The following is a 16,584-nucleotide window of genomic DNA, read 5'->3' as shown; positions in this document are numbered from 1 at the left end:
GAGGCTGTGGTTGCTGCTGCACGCAATGTTGATGGTGAACAGATCAAAACACTGACAGAATCCATGGATGGCAGGCTTTTGAGTGTCCTTGCAAAGAAAGGTGGCTATATTGGTCACTGATTTGTTTTTGAATGTCAGAAATTTATATTTGTGAATGTTGAGATGTTATATTGGTTTCACTGGTAATAATAAATAATTGAAATGGGTATATATTTTTTTTTGTTAAGTTGCCTAATAATTATGCACAGTAATAGTCACCTGCACACACAGATATCCCACTAACATAGCTAAAACTAAAAACAAACTAAAAACTACTTCCAAAAATATTCAGCTTTGATATTAATGAGTTTTTTGGGTTCATTGAGAACATGGTTGTTGTTCAATAATAAAATTAATCCTCAAAAATACAACTTGCCTAATAATTTTGCACTCCCTGTAGAGGGACAAAATATTAAGTCGGTCATTAAATGATTCAATCATCAAACTAAAAACTGAAACGTTTCTGACTAAGTTGCATGACTTAAACGTTATATAATACTCCAAACATTTAACTTAACTGGGTATGTAATATACTGGATACCAATTGCCTCAGCCAAGAGAAATGATGTGGCCATTATCATCCCCAAAAATAAAGTCACAGTGATTTCCTGGGAGGATGACCCGGACGGTGGAAGGCTAGTAGGCAACCCCCAAAAACAACATCAAATTGTATGCCCTGGATGTGTATGTTCCAACAGAGGGGGACATTCTGAGACAAAGGATTCTTTGGATAGTACACGCTGATTGGTAATAGGTGACAATGTCAATCTACATTTGGTCCCTATACACAATAAATAACCTAAACTAAGGAATACAACTGCAAAGCCTTGAGTTGTTTAGAATCAGTGTGTAGAAACCCGAATTTGGCAGATGTATGGAAACGTACACAATATTACTGAGACTTTAGCATGTTCTTATTTGTCGTAAGGTTATTTTAGCATTTACACTGGCACATTATTTAGTTCTGGTCCCGATACCTGTGCCCTCTCACCTAGTTACATTGCACTTTAGTAATTTTAGCAAAGCTTGATTTTAGTGGAGATGTTTTTCATTCTTTTATCAGTTGCTCTTCCATGCAGAATTTGTTATTCATTTCTTTGCACATCATTTTCATGCTGTGCTCAACCCAAGGCTGTAAACAATACTTACCAGATATTGCTGGTCCAAAGAGTACATTAGCTACCATATACAGGACAAAAATGTGTTGCCACGCCCGGGCAGTTCTCAGAATAACAGATATATTATAAAACATCACACTGCCCACGCCATCTTATAGGGGACATTCCAACCAGCTTGACATCTCATGCTGCAAGTCATTGCAGTTTCTGCTGAAATATTTTGGTTCCTTTTAGTTTAAATGGGAGGACTCCTAACAGACAACTTCTTCACTTCAGAATGCAGGTATGAGGGTAGCTTCCTTCCCAGGACCAGAAGGGCAGATTACCACTGCTACTTGCTGTCATTGAGAAACTTAGGGTAGGTAGGGATGTTAGACACAATTGTGACAATATGGCAGAACTCTTCTTTTGTTTCACTTTCTTGGTCACTGCTGTGTTTCATTATCCTCATAATCGCAATTCATGATTTATTTATTTTTTTTTACGTAGAACGCAGTTGCTTCAATAAAATATACACTGGACGAAGATCCTGCTTCTGTTTGTCTGAGAGAAAGGGGTATGATCTGTTCCACACCAACTTCCCTCAGGAGTCTGAGGTCACGCGATAGGTTGTCAAATCACTCTTACCTTTAGTATGGGTGAGGTGCTGCTAGCTAGAGGGAAGAGTTAGGCCGACAGCTGTCACACGGTGTGGGATCAGACTCAGTCCCCCATACTCAGTGGTGCAGCCACCCAAAGTCTAGCAGCCTTGTTACCACAACGAAAGTCTACAACATTTCCATATCAAACATACTCTAGGGTAGATTAACTTTTAATCCATCACAACTCTATACTTGAACCTATCTGCACAAACTATAAACCTTGTGTATACAAACTTCACCAAAGCTGTGCTTGCCGAATCAAAAATCAAATTTTAAAAAAAACAACAAAAAAAAAAAAAAACAACAAACACACACACAACACCATATATAAAAATAAAATAAAAAAAGAAACCATAGTACTCGCACGCTCAGGACTCAAGGAAACAAACAAAATTTTTTATCACAGCACGTTTCGACTGACACAGCAGCCTTGGTCACGTGAAAGTTACTGCCAATCAGAATCAATTAAATACCACCTATTCAACAACATAAGAATAAGACAGGAAAAGAAAAAAAAAAAAACTGTACCATCTATGACATAATCGCCCAATTCTTAATCACAATGACTATTAACATGAAACAATATATCAAAAATAAATGCTTATTACATATGTAAGATAATATAAATATTTGGTCTTAAACTCATCTCATACAAAATTAATTTATATATTTCTACATATGATCAAAATTGTGAAAAACCATGCTACATAGATTGGAGAAATTATCCAAATGGTGGAAGGCTACATCTTTACAGAATTATGTCAACCAACAAATGGTCCAGAGAGGCCTGAGAATTTTTATTACACCATCTTATGAAACGCCGAATCGTGAGATGTTAAAGGAATAGGCAGACAATTCAGCTGTTAGTTCGAGACATATGTTGGACATACTGATAAAATATGCATGGCAGGACAGAGAAACTTTATTTGTGGATATTAGGAAAATGAAGGACGATTTTGATTTCAGAATAGGAGATTATACCTAAATTTATGAAGACAATGAATGTAAGATTGAGATAATATGAGGACGACATTAATGCTAAAAACCAACAGAAACTGCATAGAGATATAGGTGATTACGAGAGTGGAAGGATTCTAACTTTTAGAAGGAAATTTGACCATTTATACAAATCTGCTACTTTTTCCCACACATTGGATGACCAACAATCAAACTCGGAAAGAGATGTGGGAAGTATGAGGGAGACTGATACTCCAAGTTCAACTGAGAGTGAAATATCGACTGATGAAGTTATTAGTAAACCAGCGACTTTTTTTAGACGAGTATCGCCTGCTACAACAAGACAGGCAAGTCTCCAAAAATCAAAAAGGACAAACATCAACATACAGAGGCAGGACAACGAGTCGGAAGAGGAAGACGGGGCGGAGTCAGAAGAGGCGAGAGAGACTCAGAAATCGCAACAAAAACAGACCTAATATGGGACAAGTGGGAAAAATAACAAGGAGCTCCAACATGCAGACATAATGGATATCAATATGGTGAATAAAACGATTGTCAATTTTTCCAATTTTACGTTACCAGAAAGTGATAAAATTGACATTATGTTTTGGTCTTTCGTTTTCTCCCACTGAAGGTTTTAATTATGCCGAGACTCGGATTGACTTTTTCAAATTTATTAGAAAATTTACGTTGAAAAAAAAGGTTTAAATCAAAAAAATTACCCAAAAAATGATGGTGAAAGTTTTAAGAGCGATGATCAACATGATGTGTTGTGTATCAGTGATGGTGATTCACTGATAACTCTGCATGAGTTGGAGAGGAATGAGGTAGAAATGAATGTATACCAAGAATGTATATGAAAATTTTGGATGATTTGGATATTGTATATGATCTGTCTGCACCTTCTGGGTTTAAACCCAAATCCACTTTTTTTCCTAACATGAATCATGATAATATTGATACATTTTATGATGTGGTGGTTCGAGATCCTATTCAGTTCCGACAGAGAACATGGATTAAACGTAGACATAACCAGAATATGACAGGCTCAGAGAATCATGAGTAAAACGCTGGCTGATGACAGTGAGGCCATCATACGTCCGGCCGACAGAGGCAGTAATATAGTACTCATGGAAAGACAAACATATATTGATGAAGTTATGCCTCAACTTAATGTACAATTCTATAAAAGGTTACTACTAAAGAGATTTATACCAACAGTATTTTAGGGATTTGGCAATTGCTAACGGAATGGAAAGACAAAGGTTTATTAATATTGGAAGAATAATGTTTCCTTAAGAAAGATTTTCCCAAACTGCCGGTCTTGTATATCCTTCCTAAGATCCATAAAGATAGGATTCATCCCCCACGGATACCTATAGTATCTTCATGTGACAGTGCATTAGAGAATGTTTCTAAGTATGAGGACTTTTTTTCTGAGAGAATTTGTAGTCAATTTACCCTCATATGTCCGTGATACCAAAGATTTTCTGGGAAAACTGGAAGGTATTGTGTGGGAAGATTAATTTATATTATTAACCTTGGATATCAATTCCCTAGAACTATTATAGATCATGATAAGGGAATACAAGCATGTAGGCATTTTTTACGCCCTAGATCACTAAAGTACTTAGCACATACTGATATGATCATAGACATGATTAGATACTGTTTGACCAACAATATTTTTCAGTTCAATGGAATATTATACAAACAGATTCTCAGAACTGCCATGGGAACTTGCTTTGCTCCCAGTTTTGATTGTCTGTATTTAGATTGGTGGGAAGAGAAAATCTTTAAAGATGAAGTCAGGTATCCAGAAATTAATCAAGCTATTTTGTGGCTTCGAAATATCAACGACTTGTTTATCATTTGGAAAGGAATTGAAGAAGAGGCTATAGAATGTATTGATAAATTAAATAGTAATTATTTGAATATAAGGTTAACTTACAATATTAGCAGGTCATCAATACAATTTATGGATACTATGGGTAAGATTAGTGGTAATAAGATCAGCACAGAACTCTTTCGTAAAACAATGGCAGATAATAGTTTATTACATGCCTCAAGTGGACATCCTGATTGGGTGATCAAAAAAAGCAACCAAAAGAATTAAGGGGTTAAAAAGAGTAAAGACCCAATTTGATAATACTGTTAGAAGAGAGGAAGATGATACTGATGGAATTAGACTTATGACATATAATGAAGTTACAACACAGATTAACAATATTATTTCAAAGAATTGGAATATTTTGAAAAGTGAACCTATTATTGGGAGTCCAATACAAAAAAAGACCTCAGATTACTTATAGAAAGGGACGGAGTTTTCATGACATTTTAAGATCTAACGATATCACGACTATTCCTCAAATAAGACAACACAATTTACAAGGATTCTTTCCCTGGACACTGTAAGGCATGCCGGAACAGTGTCATGCGGAAAGAATATGCTACTTGCAAACCAGGAAAGGTCAGACAAATCAATCAATTCCTAACATGTAGTACCCCCTTTACTATTTACATACTTGAAGATCTATGCTCTAGGTGTTATGTGGGAAGTACCAAACACAGTGTTAAGAAACGTGTTTTGGAACATATGAGAGCTATTACATCAAAAGATTAATATTATCCGGTAGTTAGACTCTTTGAAGATAAACACAACTCGGATTGTACTTTGTTATCATACTTTGGTATTGAACATGTGCCATTGTATCAAGAGGTGGCAATAGAGAGCTGATATTACGGGAAAAAAAGATTCTAAATATATTTTAGATTTAGAAACTAAGATGCATAATGGATTGAATACGGGCGAGGAACTGAATACCCATTTACATGAAAACGAATTGGATGTTGGAGGACTGAAATTAATATATATTGGTGTAGTAGTTAGAAGTGTTGGAATTCACTATACTGGATTATGATTATTTTAATTTTTAGGAGACTGTTGATTTGTGTAAAATTATAATGTGTATATTTATCTCATTTTAGGTTGTTGAGGGTCGGATGGAGAATCATTGAACCCCTTCTATCTGCACCTTTTTTCGTTTATCTTTATCACCGGATGGTGTTCTTTGGTGTTGGATACACAGACAAGAGAATTAATTTACTTGTTACACTATTGCCTTAAAGTCTTCTTTTCATCCTTTTTAGTGTTTTGTTCAAGTTTATGATACATTTTTGTGGAGTTTACTGCATATACAGTTATGATTAAAAGAGATTGTTGTATAAATTGATACTAAGACGGGTCTGTAATATTTAGGTATAATATACTGTTTGGAGGGAGTGAACTTTAATGTTCGGTATGAGCACCTGCACTCATCATTGATATTTTATCGCAATTTATTACTGTAGGTGTGGAAATATAATATTAAAAATATGCACATCCCACTCTCTAAAATTTTATTTTTTTACATTCCGCTTTAGAAGCTATTTCTCCCGATGTTTTTCGCAATTTTGGTCATATGTAGAAATATATAAATTAATTTTGTATGAGATGAGTATAAGACCAAATATTTATATTATCTTACATATGTAAGAAGCATTTATTGATTTGAGATATATTGTTTCATGTTAATAGTCATTGCGATTAAGAACTGGGCGATTATGTCATAGATGGTACAGTTTTTTTTTCCTTTTCTTTTCCTGTCTTATTTCTATGCTGTTGAATAGGCGGTATTTAATTGAATCTGATTGGCGGTAACTTTCACGTGACCAAGGCTGCTGGGTCAGTCGAAACGCGCTGTGATTAAAAGTTTTGTTTGTTTCCTTGGGTCCTGAGCGTGCGAGTACTATTGTTTCTTTTTGATTTTTATTTTTACCGGCTTGCTCATGCCGGTTTCTTGCACCACCCCTCTTGGGCCGTTTGATCTCAGAAACAATATATATAGCCAAAACTGAAATGACATATGTAAATGTGGTTCTAGTTACCTATAAGTCAATTTAAAGGAAAAAAATAACTAGTGAATTGGGGAAGCACAGAAGCTAGCCAGACGGGTTAGTATGGGGGATAAATTCATAGCAATATTTGGGTTCAGTATAGGAGAGCAGGGAGGAAATGACCATACCGGTTATACATACTGAACTGCACCTACTACCAAAACACACATAGATAAGTGTACAAAACATGACATCGGTCAACTTATTCAGATTAGACAGATAAAGTTAATACCTCAATTGGCATGGAATGTCAGAGGCCTTAACAGCCCAAGAAAATGCTGAGACATATGGGAGCACACCTAGACTGACATAAGGTTGATGTCGCACTGTCACAAAAAACAAATCGATCAGTTAACCGGTCAACAGCACTGGTGAAGAAATTAAGTGCACAAATATTTCAACCTTAATTCAACATATTTGAGAGGAGAGGCAGTAGCAACTAAGAAAGAAATAATATTTAGTCAGATATAAACAGTGGCAGATGTAGAAGCCATTTCCTCATAATACAGGGAATGTTTTGCAAAACCCACACAACAATAATAAACCACAAAGGCTCAAATAATGACAAACATAATTAAGATATGGCCCCACAAAAGTGTGCTGTTAGACAAGGTATTTAAGACTGAAATCAAATAAGTCTTAAAAAACGACCATGTAGCAAGCATTAAAAGCGGTTACAGAGAGGAATGCTTAGCTAAGAGGTCAGGAATATTCAATCTGCAACAGACTATATTCACTAGACAAAGAGAAGAAGAAAAAAAAACTCACTAAACTTTGAGATAATTCTTGATACCACAAGTGACCCTAAGGTACTATCTAAAAAACACACTCACTAGCCAAACTTAACAAGGCGGTAAATCGAGAGATCTAATTCTTTGGGAAATACATAGCAGCAAGAATATAGGGGGAACGCCCCAGTCACCCACTAATTTAACACATGTGACCACACTGAGCAGCATCAGCTAGAACTTAAATACATTCCTAAACAGGAACACCACCAAACAACCCATTAATCCCATCAGCTGTACTAGTATAGTTTACCAATTCCGCACTAAACTATACAGAGTGTGAACTACATTAGACACAAGTGATATAAACAAATTCCTGAACAATCACTCACAAAGCCGTAGGCCAACCTTTGTGACCTCCTGGACTTGGCAATACAGTACAACCTGGGTACTCACAAACATTTTCCAGGTGACAAAAAGTATGGCCTGTGATGTTATTGTGAGCTACATTGCAGCTAACAGGGTAGGAGCTGGGGCAGTCATAGTAATTTGGGCATGGGGGGGCAAAGCATGTACATGCTGTGTACTGTTAATCACAAAGTTATTTTAAGGGTTTTAGTCCACACTAAGCATGAGCCCCTAGTCTTTAGAAGAAACATTAATTTGACTTTAGTGTGTTCATCTTTATCTGAATTGGTATGCTTTTATAGCATCATGGAGTAAGCCTTCTTTGATTACTATTGCTACTGGTCAGTCCATTGGATAAAGGAAGTAACTCATTTATTGAATTGGAATGAAATAAAAACTTAGGACTCTCAAACTCCTTAGACTTATTGTAGATTATCTGTAAACATTAGGAGCGCTGAGGAACAGGCTCAGGCATGGAAGTGAGTGGTACAATGGGAAAGTTTAGTCATGTCACTATAAGATTTGACGTTTAATTCAGACTTTACCATGGGGGAGGCTGGCTGTGGCCAAATGCCAGACAACATGGCAGCTTGCAGAAGCGGCTCTAACCTTCACATTACATGACCCCCTAACATCCATCCAATAATCCGGTCTCCTCAGCCCTGATGGAGCAGAGCTGAGATGCTGGGGGGTAAGCCGCTGAGCCAATAAGGAGCAGCTAGGGTAGCGAGCCAATAGAGATAGGAGAAGGGCCCGTGCGGTGTGGTGAGCCGCGGCCTCGCATTGTGGGGCTGCATCAGAAAGAGGGACTGGCCCGGGAGACGTGCAGCTCTCCAGGCGTTTGCAACCCGCTGGCCTGGCCACACCTGAAAAGCCATAGATAGAGGAGGCACAGCCGAAATCCAGTGGACACCATGTTGGGGGCAAGAGGCAGACTGCTACTGCCAGAGTGAGCAGACGTGGCCTTGTGTCATGGGCCGCTGCAGAGGAGAAGCCATAAGCCTGCATGGTGGGAGGGCCTATTAACAGTAGGCCGCCTCCAAAACTCGGCAACCCCTCCCTATTGTCACAGCAGGGAGCCAAGAGGCCTGCAAGAGAGCAATGCAGAAATGTGCCTCCCGAGATGAGTTGGGCCACCCTGAGGGTTGGACACTTCTGAGGCCCTGACAGAGAAGGAGTACCCGTGAAATCCTGGTGGTGCTGACAGGAGGCAGGCAGGTAGCTTCGGTCTGAATTGGAGACCAGCACTGGGGTGAGATCTCCTGCACCCTGTTTCCCCTGCATAAAAGATAAGTTGCCTGCTGACAGAAGAACAATCAGGAACTAGCAGTTAAAACAAGAAAAGTTGGTACCAAGGGGACAGTAAGGGCAAGTTTTTCACCCCCCCACACACACACCAAGACAGTTCGACACTGGCACTCAAAGAAATGATGGTTGCTACCCAGGGTGTCCAATGATCCATAGAGACCAAAATAGACATGGTATCCAGAGGTTATGTTGGTCTGGGCAGATCTCTGCAACATGAGTGCAAAAGTGAAAGAGGGGGAGAATTTAATAGTGGCTCTCAAGGCAGAGGCTAAGAACCTACGAAAAAAGGTCGACAAACTGAACCTCACTCCTGATGTACATGGGGCGAAACTAGAGAACTTTGAGGGCTGCTCGAGGATTAACAATATTGGAGTGGTCGGCGTCCCAGAAAGAGCGGAAGGATGAAACTCATCTCTTGTAGCACACTGAATTGGCCACAAGCATAATATTGCTCAGTTACAATTCACAGTGCTGGAAATTATTCTGACGGACCCTTAGGCCAACACTTATAAATGGCTATCACAACGTGTCTTATATTCCAGCATTCACCCTGGGATATACCTTTCCTTTGATGGCGCCGCTTTTGCACACAAGGGTTTGGAGTTCTTCCTGGTCCGCAGATAATGTGTACTGTTGTTCACTGCAATTTTGTTCTTTTTATTTCCTTTTTAACGGTTTGTCATGATCCACAGAGCTTGTGTATCGCAATTGGACTTTGGCTCCAGCTTTTTGTGGAATACCAGGCTGTTGTTCTTAGGTATTGTTTATATGGTTTTCATGGTCACTATGTGGGGGATATCTTTTGGCCTTTTCTGTTTGGTAGCGACTGTCGATTAATTCCAGGGATCTGTCTTTCACGTTGCATGTGCCCGCGTACTCACCACTAGCGACGCACCATTCAAATGGCTCATTTCTCCCAGACTGCTGGTCAGTTTATTGTGGGCAGATACTGCAAGAGTGGGGCACTTTGTTCAATCACTATGTTTCAGTTTCACGCATAGGCCACCTGAGCACTCCTGTTTTCAGCATGACGACTGACATGTTATTTTCTACAAGAATGGGTTTCCAATGATTGGCAAGTGTTTTTCCATCATTGTGCTATTTAGGGTGTTGTTCTTTGCAGCTACTTTCTACGTAATAATATAGTTTCTTAATTTTGTGTGGGGGAGGAGGGCTACAAAGCATGGGTGCATGTGTTGCACTATGTAATTCAGTTTGGAATACCTTCAGGCTGGCTGGTTTCTTACTATGTGTCTGTTATTCAATCTGTGATGCTATTCATATATTTATTTTGACTGTTTCAATTTGTGATTTACAGTTACCCTTGATGAAGGGTGATTTGCAATCATGAAAAATTATTTTGAGTTCGGAATGTCAACTCCATGTCGGTTATAAATGTGATGTAAAACTTGTAAAACACAACTGCAAATAAATTCTTCTAAACAATCACATTTCCTGCTTCAAACTTTTGTTGCACTGTCTATCATTTACTGAATATTTGATACCATTTTGACTGATTTTGCTCACTCTGAAGCCTGTTTTGGCATCAGCTGTGCATGCTGCGCCTAGTACACTTTGTTGTTCTAGCCCATTTAAAGTTGTTTCACAAGTTTAGGCAGGGCTCCTTTCAGCACTACACGTTAAGTTTGTTGATTAGGTTTTAAAATTTATGATAGGTCTGTTAGTATTGTGTAACCAGAGTGCACTGCGACCATTGTCAGATATTAAGCCAAAAAACCATGCTCCAAGAACAGGCCATTGAGTTGTCACTAGAAGCTAGGATGGTGTTTCGACATGGTAAAAAGGAATTCTTTTTTCAAGGTGCTGGCCAAGCTGGGCTTTGGCCCGCACTTTACGCAGTGGGTGCGACTCCTGTACTCAGGCTCCATGGCACAGGTTAAAGTTAAGTGGGGTCCGTCCTGAGAGTTCAGCCCCGAAAGAGGTTCCAGGCAGAGCTGCCACCGGTCCCCCTCATTTTTGTTCTGGCATTGGAGCCATTGGCAGCATGGATCCAACAAGACTCTCTGGTCCGAGGCCTACAATGGGAAGACAAAATCTCTCTATATGCAGACGATGTGAGGCTGTATATAACAAACCTGGAAAACACGTTACGCAGTCTGATGCAGATTATTACCATCTTCGGTTGGTACTCCTGTCATACCATTAAGTGTCATAAGTCCCTGATATACTTCGCCACTCAGGGTTTCACTGCTTGGGAATATATGTCATGCCAGACCTTATCTTTATCAACAACTTAGCACCGCTGCTAGAGAGGCAGAAGAGAGACGTGCATCACGTATTACTGGAGGACCACCTCTCACTAAAATGATAGCCCTAACCCGTTTTTTTTTTATATGACCGCCCCACCCCCCCCCCCACACCATATACAAATTATATTTTAAAGCAATCGAGGGAGAGATTCGATCACTGCCCAGGGATGGGAGGCCTGGCACACACAGCGTTCAGCAGGCTCGCACAGAGCTGGTACAATAAAGAGCTAGTGTTGCCTGATGTGCATAAATATTACTGGGAGGCACAATTAAATACTGTTAATGGCTGGGTCTTTCTCCCTTAAACACCGCCCACTTTTCGTATAGACAGGCTAGTTCTTCAACTCAGGGGGAGCTAGACGAAAAGACTTACCGGATCCCACAAAGACAGAAGTGAGGCTTTGGCATACAGTAATGCTGGCCCTGGGATGGAAAAATAAGATCACACAGGCGCCGCCACTCTGAATTCTGAAATGTTGGGTACACTAAAACAGCTACCAGGGTTTGCCAAATAAGACCTCATAGGACTTTACCCGGTGGGGGATGTCTAGGCCTAGGGTGATATTATCTTCCTACATGAGCTACAGCACGAATAACAACGAACACCCAATGATACCCATCGCTGTCTGCGGCTTTGCAATGTATTTAAAGTGTACCTACCCAAAGAAACTGATCTCCCAGAGTCTTCAGTTTATCCTTTGGAAGGCAATGTCATTGACATAAAAAAAGTTGTTATACCTGACAACCTGCTACACCTGCAGGAGAAATGCTTGAGGGACTGGTGGACAAGTGGAATGAGGTGCCCTGGTATCCCCCAGGGAGGTGATTGTGTGGGCAGGTTCCACCTGGTCCAGTTAAACATTTTCCATCTATCGTACTATGCTTGAAAAACTATGGTTAAGACCACAGATGGGCGTGATTTTTGTGGATGTGGGCAGAAGGGAGCGTTATTTCACACCCTTTGGGCATGCCCAATGATACAGAGATTTTAGAAGGCAGTGGCTGAATGTGTGTGGGTGGTGAGGGGGAGAGGTATGGAAGTGTCCACCAAGTGGTGCCTGCTAAATGTCTGGGGTGCAACAGATACAGGCTGCATGCAACAAATCTGAATGACGCTAGGCCTAGCTGAAGCTAAGAAAAATACAGCGCCATTGTGGGGGGCCTAGCAGACCCCGCTGCTTGACGGCTGAAAGTGAGACATGGACTGGTGCATGCTGGTAGAGAGAGTGATGTTCGAGGACAGAGGATGCCCCCCAAAATGGGGTAAAATATGGAGCAACTGGAACACATACAGGGGTAACATATGCCGCGACCTTGCCGTCCATGCCATGATGCAATATTATCATGTGGACATGTGGTCCCCAGGATGTACGATGAGTATCAATAAAAAGCAAAACTTTTTGCCAATGCTGTGGAGCAGTGGCGAGAAAAAAAACTAAAAACGAGAAAAAGCTCCTAGATGAGACCAAGTCATTTTGTGGGCAGGTCTGTGTGTGTGCTATGCATATAGAAGAACATAGGGGATATGTTATTTTTCCCAGGGCAAACGCCAATTAACTCTTAACAATAAATACATTTTAAGAGCATGAACGCTCTTTTGCTGTAGCAGAGCAACCAGCAGCAAGTGCAGCTGCCAGGCCCTCAAAAATACGACTTTATATATTTTTTCTGTTTAAATGTCCACAAGAGACAGGGGAACAAGGGAGGAGCAGGTGGAGAGTATGGGGTGCAGGGCAGAAGAAACAATGGAGAGTGTGGAAAACATAAAAAGGAAGCCGGGTGGGGGGCTATTAAGGTGAATAGAAGCCACGATTAAGAGAACCGCACAGGAAGAGGGGATAAGCACACAAGAGAGGAGCACAAATCAGAGAGAACAACAAAGACAGCAGAGGCAGGTATCTGGCAGGGGAGAAGCACACTAGGGAGAGAGCTAGAAAACATATGCATTCTCCGAGTTCTTAAAAAAAAGCTAAAAAAAGGTAATTTCTAACAGAATTGCACAATGATACAAGTCAGCCAATCTAAATACTGCTAAATAAGAAAGGAGCTAGAGGCAGGACAAACAAGAAAAAGAAGACCAACAAATAAGAAGCAAGCAAATGAGTGATAAAGCCAACTAATGGAAGCAGTAGGTAGGCTTTAAATCCACCTCAAGTTCTACGTATTGCCCTCAAAAGGTCTTTTGTGGGTATGTGAGACTAAAGCACCAGGCAGTGATGGCCTACTGCTAAAATTCTACAAACAGTGCATAGAGGAACTCGTCTCATACTTGTTATTAATATACAAGCATATAAAGCAGAGTATTAGACAGTAATAACCCCACCCAATACCTAGACATTACCACTATCTTTGTATACAACAAAATCCTTACCAAAAATATACCAAATCAACATGTACTCTTAATGTAAGTTCTGAGTGGAAAAACTGAAAAGAGAGAAAGTAACCCTTTTCATCAGGCCCTGATCACAGGACACCACATCTGTATATCATTTACAAACCTATAAATAGAATTGAGTGGCTATCTTAATCCACAAAAACTAGCAGCAAGATTCTATAAAATGTTCACAGACCCAATTAATGTTTGAAACTTTTCACTTACAATAAATTCCACTCCATGGAGTGATAACCAGGTGTACTGAGGTGAATAACACGTTAGAGAAATACACTTTTTTTTTTTAAAGATGTGTATAGAAACTTTATCAAACTCTTACATTAGCTGAAAACCTTTACACATGAAGTTAACTAGTGCAGCACACAGTTCATGCTAGCTCTTCCTTCAATTCAGATAAGTAAACTAATGCTTGTACATTTGTGCAGCATCTTTTTGAACATTAGTGCTCAAACAACTTAACAGCAACTTGGATGCTGGAGGGAGGTGACTCCAGACACATCCAGTATGCTGGACATGGTGTGGTGTATGTTCAGTGGGAGTGCTCTTGGGGCAGCACCTTCCAAACCAGACATTGAGTGGGTGACAAACATGGCACTGAATATGCTAATGGTTACTGCAATGTGTCTATATTAATTGTCGTGTTATATTTTTAAGTTGGTGGGGTGTTTACATAACATTTTTTATTATATATTGTTTATGGTGCACATAGTTTGCATAAACTAACAATATTTTATAGCATAGTATTAAATACAGAATAGTGGGGATATAAAAAGAAGCTCTTATTTGTCACACTATTTCCTTTTTTACTGGGAGAAGTATCTTTGAAACTGTTTCTTTCAACAGGTTAACGTCCACAATTTACATGCAAACATTTTCAACCTGTTATAACCCTTATAATACTGCATGAAAAATTAGCCTTCCATCATTTATGTTTTTTTAAATCGCACTCTGCTTCTACCTTCTGTCTCCCTCTTCTGTATACAAGCCATTCCAAAAAACTCATACCCAACTGCTTTATAGCTCTTTGGAAACCATAACAATATCTATTAATTCTAGCTAAGAATTGTGTCTCACTGAGCTCCCCTCTAATGATCACATCTATGTGGGCAATCGCGACACAGAAACTAACATGAATCCATAGAATAAGCATGCAAAACTAACCCCAATAACCAGTTCACTGACCACTAATGTGGCTCCCGAGTAGCGTAGTACTCGCTGCAAAGCACTTTCACGCCTCGTCAGGGGTAGTAAGCATTATACTAATACAATTTAATTCTGCTGCTTACCGGAGGCCACGTGTGGTCCCCATGATGTACGACGAGTATCTCTGCTGTACAGCATCAATAAAAAACAAAACGCACTTTGCCAATGCTGTGCAGCAGTGGCGAAAATAAAATAACAAAATAAGAGAAAAAGCCCACTGATGAGACACGTCATTTTGTGGGCAGATGTAAGCTATGCATACAGAATAACATGAGGAATATGTTCTGGCAGTCCTGTCACTTCCAATACCCTTTAGACTGCCCCTGGTTATCCATGGTCCGGCAGACATTAAAACGGCCATGACTAGAACTCATCAAATCACTGCACGGGTCTATACTCCTGAACTCCAAACACGTTACAAACCCACAGCAACTTCCCTCGTTTAATATGCTCGTGCCACCACAGCTACACGTCCACCCACCGTTTGCGATCCTCAAGCTCCCACATTACGATTCATTTCCCTAAGAGGCACTACAACACAAAACTATCTGTCCGTCACGCCCACCATGAACGTACTCCTACGTCTGCATTTCCTCACCACTACCACCTCACCTTGCAATCATTCCGCACGAACATCATGCCGTGCCCTGGGTACACCGGGGCGGAGCAGAAGTAACACTTTTCGATACGCATTCTGAGGCTGGCGAGGAGGAACGGCTCCTACACCACGAGTCACTAGAGAAAAGGAAGTGACGTAGAAATGGTCACACATGATACTTTATCAACAGGAAGTGAAATGTATTGTGTGCTGCGGGACAACAAACTAGCCTGAAAGAGAGGCTACACGTAGCAGAAAAAGACAACGTGTTTCCCTATAGCGCTCTCTGGCGGTTGCAGATGACACACACGTTCTCGCTGATAAACCCACACTCCGGTTATAAAGTCGTTCTTTCGTTAGGATTATATCAGCCGTCAGGGCACTTTGTCAGCAACCGAAGCCAAACCCAATGTTTCTTAAGGAACATCCAGCGGACAGCCCTCGATGAAATCAGTTGCCACCTTACTGCCAATGGTTTAACGTAACAGTTCTTAACAGGGGCGGATTGGAACAGAAAATAGGCCCGGGGACCAAAATGAAAGTGGTCACTATTAGTAAATTAGAAAGTTAAAAAGAGTGGCCCATGCTTGCGAACTGGGACGGTTTTAAACTTGTAACGAGATTTTAGCTTGTTGCAGTAAAAGTTTATTTTAATAACAGGGCAATTTACAGAGAAAAAAAACTGCTCAGTAGTCGTCAAAACAGGTCCCCAAAACATACAAAAACCAGCCCAAACACTGACCTATCAGACCAGCCCATCAGGAAATGCCTGATTGCCCTATAGGCCAGTTCGACCCAGCTACTTAACCTTTTGACTTTATACGGACCTCCACCACTGAATCAGTACTGGAAGCCGGGAACCAAGACCTTAGCAATTTCTACAATTTGAACCTCAAACAAATATACCACAAGCAATGGCAAAGCCAATAGGTCTCACCTATGTTCCTACAGGTGAATTGTGACAAGAGTGATTGCAGGTGCAGATG

General features: G+C 40.2%; 1 protein-coding gene across 1 annotated transcript in view; it reads right to left on the bottom strand.

Moving 5' to 3' along the window:
- RSL24D1 (ribosomal L24 domain containing 1) overlaps nt 1-15,769 on the bottom strand; it is an 80,402-nt gene extending 64,633 nt beyond the window's left edge. The window contains exon 1 of the mRNA XM_069222445.1: nt 15,613-15,769. Within this exon, the coding sequence (XP_069078546.1) occupies nt 15,613-15,693 (81 nt within the window). The 5' untranslated portion in view covers nt 15,694-15,769. The remainder of the gene's footprint in view (nt 1-15,612) is intronic.
- Between the last annotated feature and the right edge of the window lie 815 nt (nt 15,770-16,584).

Source organism: Pleurodeles waltl, chromosome 3_1 (assembly GCF_031143425.1).
Source record: "Pleurodeles waltl isolate 20211129_DDA chromosome 3_1, aPleWal1.hap1.20221129, whole genome shotgun sequence".
NCBI classification, from domain to species: Eukaryota; Metazoa; Chordata; class Amphibia; order Caudata; family Salamandridae; genus Pleurodeles; species Pleurodeles waltl.
Note: the sequence above shows the minus strand (reverse complement) of the source record. Positions and strands in the feature narration are given on the sequence as shown.